At 40.8% G+C, this 15651-nt stretch overlaps 1 protein-coding gene across 1 annotated transcript in view; it reads left to right on the top strand.

The window, feature by feature from the left end:
* Positions 1–1142: 1142 nt before the first annotated feature.
* ZC2HC1B (zinc finger C2HC-type containing 1B) overlaps positions 1143–15651 on the top strand; it is a 28812-nt gene continuing 14303 nt past the window's right edge. The window contains exons 1-4 of the mRNA XM_066247806.1: positions 1143–1146; positions 2625–2686; positions 5212–5331; positions 5902–6040. Of these exons, the coding sequence (XP_066103903.1) occupies positions 1143–1146; positions 2625–2686; positions 5212–5331; positions 5902–6040 (325 nt within the window). The remainder of the gene's footprint in view (positions 1147–2624; positions 2687–5211; positions 5332–5901; positions 6041–15651) is intronic.

Consider the following 15651-nt stretch of genomic DNA (forward strand, 5'->3'; position numbering starts at 1 on the left):
AGGAAAAAAGAAATTAAGACCCTGTTTTACAGAGTTAGAAGGCCGAAAGGACAGCGAGGATGAGGGATATTTCTGTATGCTCTCATGGATGACCTGTGTTGCAAATACAATACCATCTGGCAGATGTGCGAAGAAATCATTTAAATCAACAATGTGTGTAATGAGCTTCCATCTGATTCCTGTTAATCAGGCCTTCCTTTTTCAAACTGTCTTCTCTTGCTTTCCATGACCCTGTTCTCTCCTGCTTCTCCTCCTGGCTTCTTATCATCATCTTCTTGGCCCCTAAACACGGGGTCCCCTCGGGACCGTCCCTGTACTTCTCTTTCCATGACCTCTTCCCTGGCAGGATCGCGCCTTTCCATCACTCCAAACAAAGCCTCCATCTGTGTCTCTCCAGCCCTGACCTCCCTGATTTCCATCCTGCTGGCTGGCTGACTTGATTTCAAACTCAGTATTTCCAAAGCTGAGGTCATTTTTCTTACTGAGATGGACCTATTTTTTAAATTCTTCATTTCTCTCCATAGCACTACCATCTTCTCTGTCCTTGGGCATCCTTCTCTCTTTGCCACCCACCAGCTCGCCCTCAACCTGGTCATGCCGTCGAAGCTTTGACCAGTGTCTCCCGTTTCCTCTTTCCTTTCTATTTGCAGCCTACCACTTCAGCTTTTCCACTAAAATTCTATCTTCCCTCCCCAGCATCCATCCCTCCATCCCTCCATCCCTCTGTCACATGAATTTTCTACACTTGAAGCTCTTCCTACTCAGTCTTCTTGATTGCTCCCCTTGTTGGTAGAGAAAAGCCCAGGCTTTTATTCTAACATAAAATCTTCCCCACGATCAAACTGCTTTTTAAATCTTTATGTACTCGACTCCAGATGAGCGGAAAGGAACGAATATGAAATGGAACTCCCTTTTCTCAGAATTCCATAATGTTTTCCTCTTCTCGTGACACTTCTCTAACTTCACTTAATTTATGTGCATACTTTCTCTCCTTTTCGATTGCTGGACCCACGTATGGTTTCTCTCAATATTCCCAGAGTTGCATGTAGCAGATATGTGTTGAATGAATGATTGGTCCTGTGGTAGAAATTCAATTCTTGTTTGGCCCGTACATTCAACAAGTATTTATTAAGCAGTTTACTATGGGTCAGCTGCTTTGAGGCATTGGGACATTGTGGGCACAGTTTCAGCCTCTTTTTTTTTTCTTTTATATCTGAGTTTATTCTTCATTTAACTTTTAAAATACTGCTGGAGTTAAATATTAATAGCAAGTAGTGAACTGATGATAATGCTTCAGTCATTTACCACTGCCCATAAAATGCCAGTAGTGAGTATCGTTCACAAGGCCCATCAGCAAGTCTGACCCTGAACACGGCCCCTAGGATGGTGTGCATTGTTCTTGTATACTTCTCCATTGTACTGGCACCTCTTTCCTGACTTCAGTAGAAGTCCACCAGTTCTACTTGGTCCATTTTATCGGTCTCTTCTATTTCCATCTTCACAGGTAGGATTTGCCCCCCCCCCCCCACCCCGCAGAGATTTTATCAGGAGAGAAAAAAGCACTAGGAAACTAGAACTTTCCTAGGAAAGTTTACCTTAAATTCAGGGATTAGGCAACCTTTTTTGTATGGTTCCTGATATACTAGCACCTTCCTTTAGCACACACACATAAACATTCCTTTCTAGTAGAACCTTCCAGACATTACCATTCGACAATTTGTGACTTTGTACTAAGGTATTAACTTTGTACTCACGTCTTTTTTTTTTTTAAATAATTTCTTTTTTTTTAAATTTATTCATTTTAGAGAGGAGAGACAGAGACAGAGAGAGAGAGAGAGGGAGAGAGAGGAGAGACAGACAGAGAGAAGGGGGGAGGAGCTGGAAGCATCAACTCCCATATGTGCCTTGACCAGGCAAGCCCAGGGTTTCGAACCGGCGACCTCAGCATTTCCAGGTCAACGCTTTATCCACTGCGCCACCACAGGTCAGGCCTGTACTCATGTCTTAAGCCAGGGGTCCCCAAACTACGGCCCGCGGGCCACATACGGCCCCCTGAGGCCATTTATCCGGCCCTCGCAGCACTTCCGGAAGGGGCACCTCTTCATTGGTGGTCAGTGAGAGGAGCATAGTTCCCATTGAAATACTGGTCAGTTTGTTGATTTAAATTTACTTGTTCTTTATTTTAAATATTGTATTTGTTCCCGTTTTGTTTTTTACTTTAAAATAAGATATGTGCAGTGTGCATAGGGATTTGTTCATAGTTTTTTTTTTTATAGTCCAGCCCTCCAACGGTCTGAGGGACAGTGAACTGGCCCCCTGTGTAAAAAGTTTGGGGACCCCTGTCTTAAGCAAAGCTATCAGGCACTTCGTTTGAGAATACATTCAAGATTAGATAATTATAATTATACATGGGTGGTGTGAAGGATGTGGCATTTACCTGTTTGGTGAAGTGAGAGGAAAACACAGGTGAGTTTACAGAGGATCTTTCTAGGAGAAGGAAGTGGCTGGTGGGGAGGGAAGAGGAGCGAGGACATCCAGCCCTGGAGGTCCCCTCCAGTCAGTCATTTCTCCTCGGGCAGGCAATTCCACGAAACTAACCTAATGTGCTCTTGGATCCCGTACAGATGGCAATCAGGAGTTATTTCCCTGTGAAGTCTGTGGAAGACGCTTTGCAGCAGATGTTCTGGTAAACATAAAGACATTTTGTAGATGTGTTTCATTGGAGTTAAATGAACTGTCAAGTTAGTGAGGAGGACGCAGTGGCAAAGATTAAAGACAGATGTGGAGGGAAAGCGAGGGGAGAGAAGCCCACAACCTGTGGTTGGCAGGCCCCGAGGACACCGGTGCCGTTCGGTGCTGCCCCTTTCCGAAGGGGAACTTAGTCAACGTGGCCCTCTAACTGAAAGGGCGCCAAATAAAAGTGCTTGGCACGGCTGATCGTCTCCTGAGAGGTCTTGGCTCTTTTGCCTTTTCTATAAGCATCAGAAATCCAAATTTTTAAGGCCAAAGCACCAGGGAAATTAGCTAGTCAAGAGGAATGAACATTGAATTTAGAGCATCTGGAAACTTGGCTTTTAGCCTCAAATTTGTCACTAATTCTGACAAGTCCTTTAACCTCCCTCTGTTTCCTGCTTTGCCACGTAGACAGAACCCTCCAATTTCAGGGGTTTTATGTAATTTGAACAAAATGGATCTAAAGCCTTTGCTAAGATTTAATTGTTAAGCTAATTTCAAGCTAACTGTGTGTTATGTTTCCTGACTGATGGCTTTAAAGTGGAATCGAGGCTTGATTTACGGTATTTCAAAGTTAGGGAATCAAACAGGCTTTCCGACCCCAGCATTGTGAAAAGAGTCCCAAGAAAAAGATGATTTAGAAAAATTAAATGATAATGCAGTTGAGACATTTTAGATCAAGTTGTTAGTTGAGACATTTTAGATCAAGGAGATTTTTACATGGAACCACAAGGATTTGGACTATAAGCCTGACCACATTTTGAGGCAAAAGAGTACAAGAGGAGATGAGCAGGGGCTGGGAAGGTAGAGGGGGCGAGGGGGCGGTGTGTGGGACGTAGAGGAGGAGAGGAACAAGAGGTGACGAAGGAAGGTGTGACTCGGGGAGGTGAACATACAGTACAGTGTACAGAAGTGTGTCACAGAGCTGGGCACCTGAAACCTGTATCCTTATGTTAACCAGCATCACCTCATCAAGTTAAGTTCTAAAAAAGACTAAAAGACGAGGTTGTAGGTTTTCTTCCTCTGGGGACCTTAAAAAATGAATCCTATGTTCTCTTAATTAGAGCTTCCTGATTGTAGAAGGGGAGCTCACAGGGCCCCCCTGTGTCCTGGCATCCACCAGAGGGCTGCCATTGCCTCCGCCAGTCCGGAGCCCCACCCCATGGGCAGGGCTCTGAGACCTCGGAGGTACCTCTGAAGAGGGATCACTAAATGTCAAGTATGTCTCGGGCCCTCTCGAGTTTTATTTCCTAGGACTCTCTCTAGGAAGCATCTGGTCAACCGATCTGATCTCCTTCTCCCCTTTCGTTTAAAATGGTATGGCTTGTGTATATACAGGTGCTGTGATTTCACAGAGCCCGTATTTTATTGGGTCTCTAGGCAAAGCAACCGTGTAAGTGATAGATAGCTATTATGAGTTACATATCCAAGGAAGAGGACAATCTCAGAGTGGTGCAGTAACAGACTTTATCAAGCTGGTACTCAGGCACAGTGCTACACGTCGGTTCCCCCAGATTTGTACCAGAAACGCTGAGGACTACTGGCTACAGAGTAAAGAATGTGTTCCCTGCCGACCATCTTGCAAATATTACAATGTTTTTAAATTCAATGTGATAAGCTCAGATTTGCTGTGAAATAAAGGACTTCACTAATCATGTGGAACATTTGGGTACATTCAAGGAAAATGTCTTCATAATTTAAATGGATTTGGTGCGCTCTTCATTTATTCGTATGGTTGTTCCAGTTGTCTTTTGCAGATATTCTCAGCTATTTCTTTGAAAGCCTTTCTGCTCCTCCTCAGGAGTTAAGTGGTCTAATTTGCTGTCTGTAGAAAAGTGGCCCATTTAAACTCGGTTTTGAAATGCTGGGGGGTAAGAAATGTTTTTCTGAGAAGTTTCTGTTGGTGGGAAGCTACATTTCCCTTGCCGCATGCAAATGGGCTATTTCAAAAAGATAGTAAAACTGAACATAAAGGTTGTTGGGACTCCAATTTCCTGTTCTATTACTGGAAGACTCGCTTTTGAAATTCAGGAACAGTGAGGGCAGGAAACAGAATAGAAGAAGTCATCAGCAAAACTCCAGTGGTTTCAGTGAGTACCTGAAAATAGCTCAGTTATCAGAAACATTTATTTCAGTTTCAACTACAGAGTTTGTCTTTTCCACATTATTTAATGCTTAGAACCATTCCCACAGCCCAAGTGGTAGAGTGAAATGTATAAAACCGAAGTTGAAGTAAATCTCTCTAGCTGCAGAGGCCTTTTGTTGACCTTGACCGAACATAATATCTAGTTCTGTATAACATGGGCGAGGGGAGCCAGATGGATTTGCTCTGCTGTGATTTGAGAGTTGGGGAATGAACTTGGCTCGGAAGGTGCAACGCAGGCACTGTGGTGGGGGCCGCCCCGGCACACTGCAGCGTTACAAACCCTGTGACTGTACATTTAAAAAATGTTAATCCCCACTCTTCCTTTTTTCTAGGAAAGGCATGGACCAATATGTAAAAAACTCTTCAACAAAAAGCGTAAACCTTTCAATTCCTTAAAACAAAGATTACAGGGCACTGACATTCCCACTCCGAGAAAGGCTCCTCAGTCCAAGGTATTATCAGTATCTTCCTCGTTGTTCTTGATTACATCCCTAAGTACATTAAAGCCCCTTTCTGGCACTCCGGGCTCATTTTTGTGTGATAGAGCAGTGTAATGTCATGTAAATATAATCCACCTTTACTGTGTTCTTTTTAATCATGCTCACTAAGATTTCCAAATGTATTTCAGATATTTTCCAGATGTGGCAGAGAAGAATCCTGTTTATACTTTCATTAGAGTAGCATTAAATCTAGCAATTAACTTGGAAGCAAGTCACTTTTAATCTTATATTTAAGTCTTTCTTTAAAAGTTTTGTCGTTTCTTTGTGTTTTTTTTTCTGATTGTTATTTTGTGTTTCCCTTCACTTTGTGTATTGATCACTGTATTTCCCAAACCTCTTTTAGTACTTTTGAAAGGCAAATTCTCCTTCCCTCTCCAAATTTCACAGTACTGTTTCCTGTAAATTCACATCTCAGCTGCAAAACACAAAATAACAACAACAAAACCCCACAAAATGATAATGGAGAGATATATAGTCTAGGTTAGAATATGTTGGTTTTATTTATTTATTTATCCATTGTAGCCTCAACCTGTGAAGAAAACAAACTGGAGACAACAACATGAAGACTTCATTAATGCCATCCGATCAGCAAAGCAGTGTACCCTAGCCATTAAAGAAGGCCGGCCTCTCCCACCTCCGCCCCCGCCCTCCATCAACCCAGGTGTGTTGCCAATCTGGTTTGCTTTTGACATTCACTCTTAACCAGTTGAGGCTATGCTTGATTTTTGGCCGAATTATTATGCCTTGCTTCCTCGTATGCACTCTAAAATTAACAATAGCAATGAAATGATACAAAAGTCATCTTATCACATAATGGATCTTATCTTATTCTTTTTCAATTCTGACTAAAGACTCTGTGTTTCCTTTCAACACGAGAATTGCCTCAGCATGTTCACGGTCGATGTAACTCAGGGGACACCATTCATATCATGGTTTATGGGAATGGAGCTGTGCAGAGCAATTCAAGTAGTTCCAGAATACTCCCCAATGTCAGCTATCTACAGCTCTTCTTATTTTTTGTATTTTTCTGAAGCTGGAAACGGGGAGAGACAGTCAGACAGACTTCCTCATGCACCCGACCGGAATCCACCCGGCACGCCCACCAGGGGCGATGCTCTGCCCACCAGGGGGCGATGCTCTGCCCCTCCAGGGTGTCGCTCTGCCGCGACCAGAGCCACTCTAGCGCCTGGGGCAGAGGCCAAGGAGTCATCCCCAGCGCCCGGGCCATCTTTGCTCCAATGGAGCCTCGGCTGCAGGAGGAGAAGAGAGAGACAGAGAGGAAGGAGGGGGGGTGGAGAAGCAAATGGGCGCTTCTCCTGTGTGCCCTGGCCGGGAATCAAACCCGGGTCCCCCGCACGCCAGGCCGACGCTCTACCGCTGAGCCAACCGGCCAGGGCCTCTTTTTAATTTTTTTTGAGATAAAATTCCCCTAATATAAATTGTACCACGTTTTCCCTGGCCAGATAGCTCAATTGCTCAGAGCATTGTCCTGAAGCACAGAGGTTGCTGGTTCGATCCCGGGTCAGGGCACATGCAGGAACAGATCGATGTTCCTCCCTCTCTCTCACTCCCTCCCTCCTTCTCTTTAAAAGTCAGTAAAACAAACAGTAAACTGTACAATTTTAATCATTTTAAAGTGTATAATTTTGAAAATTTTCAAATCTACAGAAAAGAGGGAGGAATAGTACAACGATCATTCATACACCTTCCACTGAAATTTGACAATTGTTGACATCGTTGTCATATTTTCTTTTTTTTTTTTTTAAGTTTTTTTTGGTTTTGTTTTTTTAATATTTTATTTATTTATTTATTTAAATTTTTTTATTTTATTTATTCATTTTAGAGAGGAGACAGAGAGGGACAGAGAGAGACAGAGAGAGACAGAGACAGGGGGGAGGAGCTGGAAGCATCAACTCCCATATGTGCCTTGACCAGGCAAGCCCAGGGTTTTGAACCAGCGACCTCAGCATTTCCAGGTCGATGCTTTATCCACTGCGCTACCACAGGTCAGGCCGTTGTCATATTTTCTATCTCTCCTTTTGTTTTCTTTCTTTTTCCTCTTTTTTGCAGAACTATTTAATTTTAAGTTTCAAAATTTATACTTTACCTTGAACTATTTTGGTATGCATTAAGTATTAGTATATTTTCCTGCATAACCACAATACTATTGTTGCACTTAACATATAGTCTCATGTTCTCCCAACTATCTTAAGATGGTCTTTTAAAGCTCTCTCCTTATCTGCCGGTCACAATCCAGGTTCAGTCAAGGTTTACGCATTGTCTTTTGTTGTCTGTTTAACCTCTTTTAATCCTACACAACACACCTACTGGGCCAATAATCTTGTAGACTTTCTCATGTTCTGGATTTGTCTGTTTCTTAGTCATCTTAGTGTCTAGCTTGTTCTTCTATCCTCCGTCTTTCTGTAAATTGAAAACTGGGGCTAGAGGCTCAATTAGATTAATATTAATAATAATACCTAAATAGATACATTTACTTCTTCCTCTCCAATTTGTATGCCTTTTATTTTTTGTGTCTAAATCTTCTGACTAGGACTTCCAATACTGTGTTGAATAAAATATTGGCAAAGTAGCCATCCTTGCCTTGTTTTCCATTGAATATAATGTTAGCTAAGGGTTATAATTGACATTTTAAGCATAAGTAATAGAGCATATTGTGGAGATTATAACATGTGAAAATAAACTGTATGAAACCAATAGGAGAAGGTTGAGGAAAAAGCACATATATTTTTGAAAGGTTCACATTATACATAAATAGGTATAATATTATTTGAATGTAGAATATTATATTGTAAAGATGCCTATTATAAATCCTAGAGTAAACATCCCCAAATATTGACCTATAGCTAATAAGAAAATATATGGAGTGGAAATAAAATTTAAAAAAATTATTCAAAAAGAAAACAGGAAAAGAAGAAAAAGGAACTAAGAACAGATGGGATCAAAAAAATAGCAAGATGGTAGACTTATACCTAATTATATGGACAGTTGCAAGGAAATAACCTAAAACTTCAGATAAAAGGCAGAGATTATCAAAATAAATAAAACAAGGTCCAATTAAATGCTTCCTACAAGAAACACGTTTTAAATATAAAGACACAAATAAGTGGTCCCAGCAGGTGACAGAAAGGATTGTTGGCCCCTTGAGCCAGGAAAGGCATCACCCCACCTAAGGTACTGCTTCTTCTGCTTCCGCCTACCACTGCCTCACATACAAACAAGGTTGGCAGATCTAATTCCTCAAAGGATGGCAGGAATGCAGATTTCCTGATTTAGAAATACCAGAAACTCAATTTTTTAGAAACCTCAAGTTTTAATCTCAGAAGCTAGAAGTCAGATGGTGTTTTCTTGGAGGGGTGGGGAGGATCAGAGGGGACATGTGGGGGATTGCTTGGGTCATTCTCTCTTGATCTGGGCTGGTTACACAGGTGTGTGCAGTTTGTGAACATTTATTTCCTGGAGCCATTCATTTATGATTTGTGCCTTTTCTCTTGGATAGAAAGGTAAAAAGATAAATCAACGCCGGCAATGTCAAAACGACTGTTGACTAGAATGTTTAACGCATGGGAAAAGATATACATCATATAATACTCATAAAAACTGCAGTGGCTAAGATTAATATGGGACACGGTAAATTTCAGGGCAAGTAGTATCAGCAGAGATGACGATTAAAAGATATATTCATCAAGAAGACCTCTCAGTCCTAAATGTTTAGGTACCTAGTAACAGAGCTTCAAACAACATGAAACAAAACTGACAAAACTGGAAGGAGAAGTAGCCAAATTCACAATTATATTTGGAGATTTTATCATCCCTCTCTTAGTAACTGATGAAATAAGCAGCAGGAAAATCAGTAGGGACATAAAAAACTTGAACAACAGTATCAACCAGTTTGACCTAGTTGCCATAGCTACCTGTAATGTGACACACAGCAAGAGCAGAATATAATTCTCCTCGAATACCTATAGAACACTCACTACTTACCATGTGCAGGGCCGTGGATTGTGGCCCTAAATCCATGGAAAATGGGTCTAAAAGGATTCAATTTAAAAGGATTAAGATCGTACAGACTATGCTATTCTTCTTTCTTTCTTTCTTTCTTTCTTTCTTTCTTTCTTTCTTTTTTTTTTTTTTTTTTTTTTTTGTATTTTTCTGAAGCTGGAAACGGGGAGAGACAGTCAGACAGACTCCCGCATGCGCCCAACCAGGATCCACCCAGCACGCCCACCAGGGGCGATGCTCTGCTCACCAGGGGGCGATGCTCTGCCCATCCGGGGCGTCGCTCTGTCGCGACCAGAGCCACTCTAGCGCCTGGGGCAGAGGCCAAGGAGCCATCCCCAGCGCCTGGGCCATCTTTGCTCCAATGGAGCCTCAGCTGCAGGAGGGGAAGAGAGAGACAGAGAGGAAGGAGAGGGGGAGGGGTGGAGAAGCAGATGGGCGCTTCTCCTGTGTGCCCTGGCCAGGAATCGAACCCGGGACTTCTGCACGCCAGGCTGACGCTCTACCACCGAGCCAACCAGCCAGGGCCCAGACTATGCTATTTGACCACATTAGAATTAAGTTATAAATTAAGGATGAAGATAATATCTAGAAAATTCTTGGACAACTCATTTCTAAATAACACATGGATCTAAGAAGAAATCACTAGAGAAGTTAGAAAGTATTTTGAACTTAATGGTAATGAAAACATATCAAAATTTGTGGGATTTGGCTAAAGCAGTGCCTAGAAGGAATTTTATAACTTGAAAAGCACATTTTAAAGAAGGAAAAAGGTTTACATGTATTACCTTAAATTTCCGCTTTAAAAAGTTAAAAATAGAAGAACAAATTACACCTAAGTTAAGTAGAAGAAAGTATAGAGTTTTCAGTAGAGAAAGAAAATAGTGTCCTATGGGTAAAAGTATCAGACAGGGGCCCGTTTTTCTTTTTTCTTTTTTTTAGTGAGAGAGAGATAGACAGACAGACAGACAGACATGAGAAACATCAACTCATAGTTGTAGCACTATAGTTGTTCATTGACTGCTTCTCATATGTGCCTTAACCAGGGGCTCCAGCCAAGCCAGTGACCCCCTTGCTCAAGCCAGTGACTTTGGGCTCAAGCCAGCGACCATGGGATCATGTTGATAATCCCACGCTCAACCGGTGACCCCGCGCTCAAGCTGGTGAGCCTGTGCTCGAGCCTGTGCTCAAACCAGTGGCCTCAGGGTTTTTAACGTGGGACATCAGCATCCCAGGCCAATGTTCTACCCATTGCGCCACCACTGGTCCAGCAGACAGGATGCATTTTATCTCCCTGTTTGTTTAATCTGTACACAGAGCATATCATAAGAAAAACAAGGCTAGGTTCAGGAAGGAGGAATGAAAATTGGTCGAAGAAATATCAATAACTTCAGATATGCAGATGATACCATCTTACTGGCAGAAAGTAGCATTGATTTGAAAGAACTTCTGATGAAAGTCAAAGAAGAAAATGCCAGCAACACTGCACTTAAACATCAGGAAGACAAAAATCATGACCACATAAGAAATACTCAGCTTTCATGAAGACATCAAATAGATAATAAAATGAAGATTTTGCTCACCTTGGTTCAGTCAGTTGAAATGGAGACTGCAGCCGAGAAGTTCAGAGAAGGCAGACACTCAGAAGGGCAGCCGTGGAAGAACTAGGAAAGATCCCCCAGACCAAAGATGTTGTTACAGACCAAGGCGAAGGTCACCTGCGCTCGCGTATTCCCAATGACTGCGGACAGATTCAAAAGCTGTAATAGTGAAGAAGCCTGTTAGGAAAAACTGGGTTCACTGGAGATACAGTTTTGGAGGAGAACTGTGTGGACACCCTGGACCACCTGGAAGAGGAACAAGTGGGCCCTAGAGCAAACTAAGCCTGAAGCATCACTGAAGGTGAAAATGAAAAAATTGAAGCTCTCCTACTTTGGGCAGGCACAGCCTGAGAAGGTAGGGTTCTTTGCCAAAGACAGTAATGCTGGGGGAAATGAAAGGCAGCAGGAAAAGAGGAAGACCAAACATGAGATGGACCTACTCCATGGAAGAAGCCCCAGGCATGAGTCCACAGGAGCCGGGCGGGGCTGCTGAGCACAGGACACTGTGGACATCCCTCATTCAGAGGGTCGCCAGGAATCAGAATGGACTCAACAGCATGTAACACACAAGAAAACAGTAAGTGTAATTTATCATATTGATTTTGTTAAAACTTGTTAAAATATTTTTTCCTTTAAAGGCACATGATCGTCTCAATAGATACAGGTAAATAAAGCCTATGACAAAATGTAACACTCATACATTTTAAAAAGTACTTAGAAATGTAGATATAGAAGGGAACTTCCTTAATAAAGGTCAGCTTTGAAAATCTATAGCTAACATCACACCTAATGGTGAAAAACTGAACACTTTCCTACTAAGAAATGGAAAAGACTGAGGATATCTTTTCTGACCACTTCTGCTCAACACTGCACTGGAGATAGTACCCAGTTAAATAATGAAAAAATTATATATATTATTTTATATAAATATATGTTAAATATCAATTATATATGCATATATCATTTAAAGATTGAAGAGGAAAAAGTAAATCTATTCACAGACATGATCATGAATGAATAGATGTAGAAAATCTTAGAAAATAAAATACTTAAATTAAAGTGTATATAAGGATATATATTTATATCCTTATATAAAGGATATAAATAAAGTGTATTTCAGGATATAAGGTCATTATATATACAAGTGGGTTGTATGTCCATATACTAGGCATATGCAACTAAAAAAGAAATAAAAAATGCCTCCTATAATGTATAAAATCATTAAATACTTAGTAAATATTTTTTTAAATGTTAGACCTATAAAATTAAAACCTATAACTTTGCCTAGAAAACTTTAAAGAGGAACAAAATATATGGAGAGATATACCATTTTCATGGTTTGGAAGACACAGTATTGTGTTATGGTGTCAATTCTTTCCAAATTAATCTGTGGCTCCAAGGTAATTCCAATGAAAATCTCTGCAAGTTTTCTTTGCCAAGTAGGAATTGACCTGCTGATTCTAAAATTATATCAAAAATCAAAGGATCTGGAGTAACCAAGATGGTTTTTTAAAAGAATACAATTGGAAGGCTTAGAATACCTTATTTCAAGAATTACTAGAATATTACAGTAATTATTACAATTTGGTATTCCCGTATCAATTGAACAGCAAAGAGAATCTAGATATAGACGCCCCTGTCTGATCTACATTTCTGACAAAAGTAATTCAATGTGGTAAAAGATAGTCTTATTGGCAAACAATGCTGGGATAGCTGGATATCAATATGGGAAAAAAATAAACCTTGATCCTTATACCATATACAAATATTAATTCAAATTGGATTATTACTGACCTAACATAAGTGTTACAACTATAAAAATTTTTAGAAAAAAAAATTTGATCTAAGGGTCAAGATTTTTTAAGCACTCACATTTTTTTGTGTGTGTATGTGGCATAGACAGAGTCAGAGAGAGGGACAGATAGGGACAGAGAGGAAGGGAAAGAGATGAGAAACATCAGTTCTTCATTGCAGTTCCTTGGTTATTCATTGATTGATTTCTTGTATGTGCCTTGACTAGGGCGCTACAGCAGACTGAGTGATTCTTTGCTCGAGCCAGCAACCTTGGGCTCAAGCTAATGAGCCTTGCTCAAACCAGATGAGCCCGCGCCGCTCAAGCTGGCGACCTCAGGGTCTCGAAACTGGATCCTCCACATCCCAGTCCGACGCTCTATCCACTATACCACCGCCTGGTCAGGCAAGCACTCACAATTTTAAAAAACAAAATTGATAGATTGGGCTTCACCAAAATTTAAAATTTCTGTTTCAAGAGACATCATTAAAAGAACACAAAGGCAAGCCACAAACTGGAAGCAAATATTCCAAACACATATATCTGACAAAGGACTCATATCAAGAATATGTAAAAAAAAAAAACCAAAAAACCTCTTATAACTCAATAATAAGACAAACCATCCAAGAGGAAAAAGGCAAACAATCGACTTAAAGCTAGGTGTCAAAAAAGAATGAACAATAAGCACAAGTACAGATATTTAACGTTATTTCCATCAGGGAAATGTAAATTCACACCACAACGACAGACCCAACACCCGCACCTGAATAGCTAACATGAAAGACTGAAAACACAGGTGACGGTTAGACGAGGAATAACTACAAGTGGGAGTACAAAGTAGGACAGACACTTGGCACTGGCATTTTCGTAAACATAGTCCACTGCACAGCACCTCCAACCCTAGGTACTTATGCAAAGAGCTGAAAACTTGTCCTTAAAACAATAGATGTTCTTAGCAACTGTCTATTAGCACAAACTGGACACGTTCGTCAACAAGTGAGTGGATAAAGAAAACTGTGGAATATTCAAGAGTAAGAAGAAGTCGCTACTATACATGCTGCCACATGGATGTTCTATTATATGAAATTGTAACATCTGTAGTTAAAGGAAAATAATCTTCGGTCGCTTGAGACTAGGTCTGGGGGACTACTGACTGAAAGGGGCACAGGGAACTTTTCCAAGTGATAGAATTGTTCTATGTTTAATTGGGATGGTTACACAAATTTATACACTTTTAGAACTCACTGAACTGCACATTTAAAATAGATGCATTTGATGGCAGGCAAATTATTTCTCAAACTTTATTTTTAAAAGTTAAAAAAACAAACCAGAAAACCACTGTGTAATCATGCTATAAAAGTCATCTGAAAAATAAGTAATCTGAACTTCTTTACCAGATAATAATTTTAGTAAGTGCTTCACTTTTGCTGGTTTCTAATGAAAATGTAGTTAAAGTAGTGTGTTATCTTAAGACATTCTGTAGAAAGAGCTATGAGTGTGATTTCGATAATGCTTTGGCAACAAGCTTCATATAACAAAAACATCTTTTATGGGAAATGCTTTATTTTAATAGCAGAAGCTACAGAGTTGAATGACTACCTTATGGTTCTGTAGTTGAATAAATAAAACCATAGCCGATGTCTTGCTGTGTGAATTTCTATCATTTTCATGTTGAATTTAAAATATGGGGCTTATTAGTGTTTTTAAGTAAATAATTCCCTTTGTAAGGCCTCAGCAAATATACAATTTATTCATCTGCCTTTCAAAGTGTCATGCTGAAGTATAGTTTTATAATTAAATTATTTCCTGTGCCCTTATTATAATTGTATGCACCAAGAAAAAAGATCGTATACAATATCACATTTTAATTATTATTCAATTATTTTGATTATTTAGTGCTTTTATATCAGTCCATATATTCACAGGCTTAATTAAGTAGTAGAAAATGATAACTAGAGTTATATGCAATACGGCCTCGCATACACGAGTTTGTAAGCAATTTTTTTGCAGCATAATTTTCTATTTCATGACTCAGTTTTTGTGACATGTATATATTTATTCTAATTCTTACTGAGTTAAGTAAGTCTGCCAGTCATTCAGCTTTCCAGGATGAGAGTTCATGGGGACAATGATATTGAATATTTATAATTAGGATTTCCTGTGAGGCCTGGGACATCTGGTCACCATTTCACAAGGTTACATAGATATGGGAACTCAAACAAAATGCTTGCATTTTTTAATGATGCTAGCTTTTCTACTTGCACTTTGTTTATGAGAGCTGACCATCCCCCCCCCCCATTGTCTCTGTAAGATCCACTTGCAGTCAGACTTTTAAAACCATGTTCTATTGAAGTAAATAGACTGTCAGCGATTTTTAGGACGTTGTCATTGCCGGAGGAAGAGGCGACTGCGATGGAGATGGGAATGGAACAGTAGCCCAGGCACGCTGTGTTCAGATTATTGTTGCTGAGAAATACTTTCTTCCGTTCTTAGCGTGTTTGAAGTCCCCTTGCTCTGCCCGCTCAGGCAGGGCTTGCCGCTGCTCCTGTGGGCTCCCGGGGGACCCAGGGCCTCCTCCTCTCACTGCTCATTGGACGGAGTGGCCATCCTCTGCTCCTTCGCCTGGTCCTCTCGTTCTCTCTGGGGTGTTGCTGGCAGGGACATACACGTCAACTCTGTGGTCTCCCTGGTGGCATCCAGTGCCAAGCACACAGCAGGGCAGCCACGAGTGAATGATGCACAAGTGGGATGAAAGAAGCAGCCTCGTCGCTGCCGTCATCGCCGTCCATGCCTGACCTCAGTGGGGTCTATGGTGGTGGCACTTCTGAGATGAGCCCTGACTTTTCAGCCGGTAAACCTGAA

The sequence above is a fragment of the Saccopteryx bilineata genome, chromosome 12, assembly GCF_036850765.1.
Source record: "Saccopteryx bilineata isolate mSacBil1 chromosome 12, mSacBil1_pri_phased_curated, whole genome shotgun sequence".
Lineage (NCBI taxonomy): Eukaryota > Metazoa > Chordata > Mammalia > Chiroptera > Emballonuridae > Saccopteryx > Saccopteryx bilineata.